The following is an 8,409-nucleotide window of genomic DNA, read 5'->3' as shown; positions in this document are numbered from 1 at the left end:
GGTTTCGACAAAAAAATGACGAACCTTAAAGAGTTCTTGAAAAATAAAGAACAGGCCATACGCCATCTTTATGCTGAGGAGTTCAAAAAGATCGAGGGTGAAGAGTTCGTCAGTATGCTGCTTTTGGATTCCGTCTTCATCATGGAGCTGTTTCTGAGGTTTTCATCAGAGGAGAAAGATAAAGATGATCCTATACTGAACTAGACTTGGCTGAAACTGAGTATACAGAGAGACCTGATGGTACTTGAAAACCAGATTTCGTTCTACATCTTGGATAAGTTATATACAACTGTCGTACCTGAGACCTATCAGGTATATGAAAGATTTATTGGTCTGGCCTCCGAGTACTTCAAGAGTTTTGATCCATATGCAAGGTTCGATCCTGTTGAAACCCTACTGAAGCCAGATAAGGATTCCAAGATCTCGTCAAAAAGTGGTAATAATCGTTCAGCTAATGGCCCCCAAAAGAGGTATTCCGCAAGATTGCAGGAGTACGGGATCAATAATGCGAAACGTTTCACTGATTTGATCAGGTATTTACAACTTTACCTAATATCTTAAGAAAAAGAAAAAGAAAAGTCTTTTGCATGCAATAGTAAAAGCGAATATATAAACAATAGTAATTACAAATCTCTGTGACTTTTTCTATATAATCAGCTTTTACCCCCAACAATATTGTTGTTATTTCTGTTATTGTTATGGATACGAATTCATTTTGGTTCACATATAAGAAAACAAATATTATATGGCATATTTTCAATAAAGTACTTTTATATACTCCATATTATTGCACATGTTAAGAGGGTTTGTATTAAAGAGTGTGTAATTTCAACACAAATGATTAAAGACGGTATCTCTTAGGAAAACCAATTTATATTTTTAATAAATAATTAATTTAACTAATTTTTTTAATTTTTGCAATTAGCTCTTATATATATTAGGGATCAATGGGAGTGCTATCTATAATAAAAATGGCTATATGATGAGAAACACACAAACTGACACATTCTGGATGGCATAGGTCCTTCTATGTGAATGATTTGGAACTCAAGCTCATGCCTTCTACAAATGCAAGGAGCGCGGCGAAGTTGCGAGAAGCAGGAGTAAGCTTTGAAACAGTTAGGGAAAAGGGGTTGCTTCGCATAAAATTCAAGAAACATCCAATTTTGAGTTGGTTTCTTTACTTGGGTTGCAAGCCAGCTTTGAGATGCTTCAAAGCCTGTTTAAGAATGCCCCAGTTCCAAGCAGACCACACAACAGAATGTGTTTTAAGGAACCTCATGGCCCTGGAACAATATCATTATGAAGATAAACCCTATGTTTGCAATTATATATGCGTCGCTCCTTGATTCTCTCATACACACCAGAGATGATGTGGAATTGCTGGTTGAGAAGGAAGTCATTGTCCATGAACTTGGGAGCAACAAAGCAGTGGCCGTCCTAGTTAATGGTCTGTACAAGAATGTCATGACCAATGGGACCTGTTATAAGGGTCTTATGGATGACCTGAACAAGCACTACGAAAGCCCCTGGAATCATACAATGGCTGCTCTCAATTTGGTGTACTTTCGAGACACTTGGAGAACAAGTTCAACTGTGATAGGAATCGCTATCCTTGTATATCCGATGCTCAACTTGTACAAACTTCTTCGTGGCTTCTTTTCTTAGATGCCAAACATGTTATAAATTACTCGACTCGACCATATTTGTAGTTGCATGTTATTGTTTATTTCGGCTGGAAGTTTAGTAGTTGAGCTACTCGCTGGATGTAGAACTACGTTGTTTAATTTCAGACTTGTATTCTAAGACTCGGGACTTTCGATTCTTCTGATGCATGTCTTATCGTAGCGTTCTGTTATTAACGAAAAAAAGTTTTATATCATAAATTAATTAAAATGAACAATGAGAACAGGACATGGGAAGAAGGGGAAGAAAATTAAGGTTGGAGAAGTGGAGAGAAATACAAGAGGAGGTACTGAAACTTGTGATTTCATTAATAATGAAGAGGTGATAAGGAAGCTCCAACCTTAAGGAATAAAATATGAAAAAAGTAAATCTCAATATTTAAATAAAACAGAAAATACTGAATCTTTAAGATGAAGTAAATTTACATTTTGTATCCCATCAACAAGGTACTGTACTTTATTGTTTCTTAATTTTCCTAAATTATTTCTTGAATTCTTCAAAAAACACCCCTCGGATAGAATGATGGTAACTGGTGAGCAACGTTTGATCAACTTTGCCATGTTCACCTTTTTTTTTTTGGGTGTGTATTTGGGCCTTCCCTCCTAGTCTACAATAAACATTTGCCCCAATAAAACAAAAACAAGAAGGGGAAAAAAGCACAGAGGCTTTAAAAAGTTTGGGAGGATTTAAAATAAGTGTTTTCATGTTTTACAAGATGAAATTCTTATCATGTACTTATCTTATATAGCATACAATCCCTTCTCATTCTCCTTTTCCAGATGATTCATGTGTGTGTATAACCCAATAACCTAATATTACAATTCATTTATTAATCAAATCAACTTAGCTTTGCAATTCTGAAATTTTTGGTTTGAAAACATTAAATAAACGAACTGATCAGGAGGGGGGGCTTATGATTTGTTGTGAACAAATATCAAGAAGAGAAATATAATACAACAAGAATAGCACAAATTCTCATTTCATAAAAGGACTAAAATTGTTTGTGAACAAGAGGAGAGAATACACGGATACTTTTAGGTGCAAATTATATGACACCAGAATTTAACAATACTGACATTTTGGTCACCTCTCATGATCACCCTACAAATAGTCAGGAGAAGGAATATTACTCCTGATTCTTAATATAAGAGCTAATTTGATTTTAAATTTAGTTCTAAATATAAGACCTCAATTCACTTTATTTCTCATATTTATCTATTTTTCTTAAGATAGTTCTTGTAATAGTTGCACGTGTTAAAAATTTTATCAAATGATAATTTTATCAAATACATATTATTAGCAAAAGTATTTTAGAGAAGATAACACCTATTTATTACAACTAAATTAACTAATTTTATTAATTTACTCAAATTAGTCAACCAACTCTTATATTAAGAACTGAAAGTAATAATAAACAAGAAAACTATTGAATATATATACATATTTATTAGTTATTAGATAGTTAGGCCACAATCTAAGAAGTTCAACAACAAAAGAACATACAAAGGAAAAGGGAAGGTGGACAGAAGGATAATTTTTTTTTGCTAAACTGATATTCTTCTATTAGAAGAATTCTGTTCGAGGCATTGCCGAACATCAAATGTGGATACCTCTTCTGGTAAGAATTCAAGCTTTAGTTCATCACATTATAAAAAACTAACTCTTTCTGTAAGATCTAACTCTTATTAATGGAGGAAGCAAGGAAAATTAGACAACAAATTCCACAATTACACCTAAACCTAAAAACTTTTCATAGTCCAAATTGATGAAGCCTCAAGCCCATTTCTCATATGTTGCCTTTAGGTCCAGGCCCATACTTAGGAAAATAAAGCACGTTCTTTTACATAACTATTTTATAAGAAAGATTAACAAAGGGAAATAATCATACATAAGACAACATCATAAATCAAACATCAACATTTAACGAAGTTCATGATAAGGAAGTTCATGAGACAAAACATAGTAACTTCGGACATAACTACTATAATCATCCTAACTAATAACCAAATTAAAACATGACGTTACAATTTAAGGGATTAAAAAGTTCACTAGCCAATTTTCAGTAGCAGGGGTAAAAGGAAAAAATAAAGCAAATTCATGACATCACCCATCATATAGAGATACTATTTGGGATACCCTCCCCAGTCAGCCCAGGTCCACTGCTAGGATAAAGTAAGGTATAGGGCATATTAACAGGACCATGTCGATTTTTAAGTCTCACATCGTTGTTGTCTCTTTCAATTCTTTTCTCAATTTTTCCTATACTTTCTTTGAATCTCTGAAATGCCTCTAAGGGCTCTTTATCGGATATCCATTTAGATATGTCATCTTGTCCAAGGTATACCTCATCAAAAGAATGCCTGGACAAGATAGCTAACACTGCTATGACACGGATCGCATGCTCCTTGGAATTAATGGTTCTCAATAAAGCTTTCTGTGGATTACTCTTAAGCTCTTCATATTCTGGGGTACCCTTTTGAGGCATGTAACGTCTAGTGATAGTAGGACGGTTGAGGATATAGCCCCCATATGGGTATTGTCCAAAATTAACAGCTGCATGGAGTCCTGAAGTAATCCATATTAGAATCGTGCAGGATTCTATCAACTCTTCGCGATTTTTCATCTGGGGCCACCATTGATCATCTTTCTTGTCGCCATGACCATCTTGAACAAGCTCTTTCCACCATGATTGAAGTTCTTTGTCTTCTTGAACAGTGTCATCTAACTCATAGTAGAAGTAGCAGTAATCTTGGACCCAAGTCTTGATCGCAAACCATATATCTAGTCCATCAACAGCATAGGGGTAATCCTTAATGGCAAGATTAAGACCGTGACGAGAAGTTGAATCCTCAGTTGCCATTCCCCTAAATCAAGCAAGAAAATAGCATTCAGAGCCATCAAAATCACATATGATACAATATAGAAACAAAGAGTTCTTAATATTGATGATGACTTCTTTTGGTGATAGATATTTACCTCTTCAGAAGATCAGCTGGCAGTGCTTGATCTGTAAAAACCCAATTCTTATAAACGTTAGATGAGAGCTCTATAGAATATTTTCCTGGCAAAAATGTTGACTCTATAATGCCATTTGCATTAACGAGAGATTGTCGAGCAAGTGCATTTATCTTCATAGTGTCACTAAAGTGCGGAGCTAGAAGTTTGTAAATAGGATGAATCACACTAAGCTGGCGATTTGTTGCAATGATGAAAGGCTCAACAACAGCATGAGTAAGTAACCTGTTGTGATTCATGTAAGTAAAAATATCAATAGACAACTATGGAAAGGAGAAAAACATGCAATACTGTAAAATATATATAAATACCAATGGCTAATTAGTTGATGATAATTCGAGTCGTTCGTCGCAACGTAGGTCTTAGCCAACATCCAAATCCATTTTTCCACGCCTTGTTCAGCAGGCAAGTAGACTTGAGGAGTCCCATCACAATCACCATCTCGGGGCAAATTTAATTCAATTGCTAGTGGTTTCAATGTCTCATCATATTTCAAGAACAGAATTGTCCTAGTAGCATACGTTCTAGGGTGAACTTTAGAACTAATACCCTTAGCAGCAGTTGTGTTTATTCGCCGCAAATATGGAATGAAATCGTCATAATAATCCAGTATAAATAATTTCTTGTCCTCCATTGCCTGATGAATCAAATGTAGAAATTCTTTTCTTAATATAGGAAATCAGTTGAACATGATGAATTTTAAAACACGATACTCTTTTGGATGAATAAAGAACATGGTTTTAGATTAGATAACCTGTTGTACAGATAGCCCTTCTAGGTTTTTCTCGAGATCAGCTTTACTTATTTTGCAGATAGTACCATCCACCTTGCTTTTAACAGGCCAATCCTGCAAAGAAATAGATATAGATAAAAGAAATGGAAGTCTCCGTTGTAAGACTTTCCCTTGCAGGGTTATCATAACCATGATCCTTAATCTACAACTACATAAATTTGACTTTAAAGAAATTTTTTATTATATGAAGAAACTCTCTTTCTTTCAATTGATAGTGCAATCTAACTATTGACCACAAATACTTAGGCATACTTGGAGGCGGCAAATTTTGACAGGGTTTACTCCAGCAAGCATTTCTCTTGCGAATTCTTCATCTTTCATCCATGCATTTTTGTTACCTGCAAAAACTCCATTCAATATTATTTAGTGCCCTTACAATATATTGCATAATACTAGTGAGAAAATCCTCAGATAAACTCTTGTCAACCATTTTCTTTCTACACACTACACCAATTCATGTGTGTACTGCATCAAGGGAATAAACGATGACCCTTAAAGATTATTATTTTAATCATTTCACAACCCCCTTTATGCATATGATGTAGAATATTCAATGCTCGAACATCATGAAATGAGAGACTTACATAGATATATATATATATATATATATGGCATACCTCTAATCACCTGTGGCTTTTGAAATGTGAGCAATGCTTCTCCATCAATTCGGAAAACTTCCTTTAATTTTTGGAGTGGAATAAAATCACTTACTTCCTTAAGTAAAGTCTTTGGCAACTTAAATCTACCTTCGTAGAGAGCAAGAACTTCATCAAAGCTATCAAACTCTTCAGAGTCACGAGCTTTCAAAGCTCTAATAACCTTAGTCACAGATTTGAATTTAAAAGTAACGAAGTCCGCATTCTTCAGTGGAGAAAATTCTTCGTCCCTTGGAACGTACACTGGGGCCGAAAGCTTCACTCTGCTCTCGTATTCTGGATTTGTAAAATGATACAGTAAAATGTATTTTTAGATCGAGGCAGTTATTTGCTTATAATTCAAAACTTAATAATGTTTATGTGTGATTTAACCTAATTAAAAATAATAAATGTCAATGAAAACCAATAGTAGAAACCTAACCTGACTGTACTAACGGCCTTCCAGTTCGTCCTCTACGAGGGTAAGGATATTCAATTTCCCCTCCAACGGTTCCTCCAAGAATCGGACGTTTATACTTTTTGGGATTGTTCAAGTCATTATAAACATCATACTGATAGACCCTATCGCGTTCTTCAAGTTGCCTATTTCCAATTCTATCCCCTCTCAATTTGGATAATTCTTCCTCTCTATAATCGCGGAGAGGATATGGTGTTTTAGCAGGAAGATATGTCTGCAATACATTAGACGAACGTTGTTGCTTGTCAGAAACTGAATAATTAAATAATTCAATATATGAACAGTCTACTTCACTTTAAAGCGGAAGCTGTCTTACCTTCTTGCTGAAGAAAACGCGACCTTCTTCGTATCCATTTGCAGGGTAAACCCAAGAATTGCAAGGGAAGTGGATTTCACTTTCACCGAGCGGAACATTTTTCAGCTTCAAACTAATAAGGAAGAACTCATTGGGATGCTTATTCTTCACAAAAATTGCTCCTGGAATCCCTACTTCTTCTTCCCACTCAAAGTGTACTTCGAATTCAGATTTTTCAGCTGTCAGATGTGGGGATTTAGTAATCCACTTTTCCAGATATGCAGGCTTTCCAATCTTCCCTCTGCCTCCCCTTTCTACAAAAGCAAAAATTTTGAAATTATCAACAAGCTTCATATTGAATATATTGATATTATAATTATTAAGCAATAGAAGGTGTTTTGGTAAATTTATAGGTTTTGTATATATACTCATCTGGTCCTATTGATAAGAACCAGCCCATGTCTTATCCAAACGCTGGTAAAACTACGGTACGAAGTCTGAAATGGAGAAAGGAAAGAAAGTTAAAGAACCAACCTCGGTCGAATTTAGAAGCACTGATCAACTGGATAGAGACGCCTCGGCCTAAAAGCAAACACTCACTTGCACGATCCGACAGAGACCCTCTAATATCAGTAAAGTCGAAGGAGTTTTTCTTTTTCACCAACGCCACAGTCCCTTCGATCTGTCTGCGCTTTTTGCTGCCTAAGAAACCAGACAACATTGTTACCTCCTCTTTCAAGTTTCACTCGAAGACACTGAACAACAAAATGATTTAAACTGAAATTGGGAAAAGACTGATAATCACACAGGCCGCAGGTAACACTGTCCTGTGTGAGTATTAATAGAGCGCGAGAGAGAGAGAGCGCGCGAGAAAGTTTAAATGAATGAAAACAAGACCAGAAGTCAATGTTCATCTGTCCTTTTTTGATTAAAAAAAAACGATAAAAAAAAAAATGGTGCATATTATGAGGAGTTTCTAGATTTGGATTCTCTCCACTTCTTCTCCCTTCCTCTTCCCCTCTGTTACCCTTTTTTATCTCTCATAATTATTAGATCAAAATTTCAATAATCTAGATTTAACATCTCATAAAAATAATATTATTAAAAATAAATACATAAATTTAAATTGTTAAAATTTGGTATAAACAGTTAACAACTGTAATTAAAAAAAGTTAAAAAAATTTGCTCTGTAATAACAGTCGGTAGATATGAGCTGTTCAAATTAGATTTTAACAGTTTAATTTTATTTATCTATTTTTATAATTATATTAATTTTTATAAAATGTTGTAAAATATTAAATCTGGATCATTGAAGTTTTGATTCAATAGTTGTGAAAGGTAAAAAAAGGTGGTGGAAGGGAAGAGGATGAGAGAAGAAATGGAGAGAATCCGATCTCGGAGTTTCTTAGGGGGTTATTTTTTTATCTTTTTTTCTTACAAGAAGTTTTGATGGTTTTAATAATCATTGAATATTTATATATATATACACATATATCCATATTTTATA

At 34.6% G+C, this 8,409-nt stretch overlaps 2 protein-coding genes across 2 annotated transcripts; one reads left to right on the top strand and one right to left on the bottom strand.

The window, feature by feature from the left end:
* Nucleotides 1–237: 237 nt before the first annotated feature.
* LOC114738886 (uncharacterized) lies at nt 238–1,668 on the top strand. Its single transcript, XM_028926949.1, has 3 exons — nt 238–533; nt 1,022–1,103; nt 1,309–1,668. The coding sequence occupies exons 1-3, from the start codon at nt 238–240 to the stop codon at nt 1,666–1,668; spliced, it is 738 nt and encodes a 245-aa protein (XP_028782782.1).
* Nucleotides 1,669–3,796: 2,128 nt separating this feature from the next.
* Nucleotides 3,797–7,623, bottom strand: LOC114738885 (probable linoleate 9S-lipoxygenase 5). The gene is made up of 9 exons (XM_028926948.1): nt 7,437–7,623; nt 6,924–7,216; nt 6,572–6,821; nt 6,112–6,432; nt 5,747–5,832; nt 5,456–5,548; nt 5,013–5,338; nt 4,663–4,926; nt 3,797–4,550 (listed from the first exon to the last, which is right to left on the bottom strand). Exons 1-9 carry the CDS (start codon nt 7,621–7,623, stop codon nt 3,797–3,799), a joined length of 2,574 nt encoding a protein of 857 aa, XP_028782781.1.
* Between the last annotated feature and the right edge of the window lie 786 nt (nt 7,624–8,409).

This window comes from Neltuma alba, unplaced genomic scaffold, assembly GCF_004799145.2.
Source record: "Neltuma alba isolate B1F8T4 unplaced genomic scaffold, ASM479914v2 tig00013704_pilon, whole genome shotgun sequence".
Lineage (NCBI taxonomy): Eukaryota > Viridiplantae > Streptophyta > Magnoliopsida > Fabales > Fabaceae > Neltuma > Neltuma alba.
The sequence above is the reverse complement of the archived record's forward strand: the minus strand, read 5'-3'. Positions and strand labels throughout refer to the sequence as shown.

What these genes read in the sequence shown, in the direction of transcription:
- LOC114738886 (XM_028926949.1), top strand. Translation starts at nt 238, where the DNA reads ATGGTACTTGAAAACCAGATTTCGTTCTACATCTTGGATAAGTTATAT. An exon ending in CGTTTCACTGATTTGATCAG is followed by an intron (nt 534 to 1,021) that starts GTATTTACAACT and finishes TGGATGGCATAG; the next exon opens with GTCCTTCTATGTGAATGATT. An exon ending in CGAAGTTGCGAGAAGCAGGA is followed by an intron (nt 1,104 to 1,308) that starts GTAAGCTTTGAA and finishes ATCATTATGAAG; the next exon opens with ATAAACCCTATGTTTGCAAT.
- LOC114738885 (XM_028926948.1), bottom strand. Translation starts at nt 7,623, where the DNA reads ATGTTGTCTGGTTTCTTAGGCAGCAAAAAGCGCAGACAGATCGAAGGG. An exon ending in AAGGCCGTTAGTACAGTCAG is followed by an intron (nt 6,433 to 6,571) that starts GTTAGGTTTCTA and finishes ATCATTTTACAA; the next exon opens with ATCCAGAATACGAGAGCAGA. An exon ending in CATCAACTAATTAGCCATTG is followed by an intron (nt 4,927 to 5,012) that starts GTATTTATATAT and finishes GAATCACAACAG; the next exon opens with GTTACTTACTCATGCTGTTG.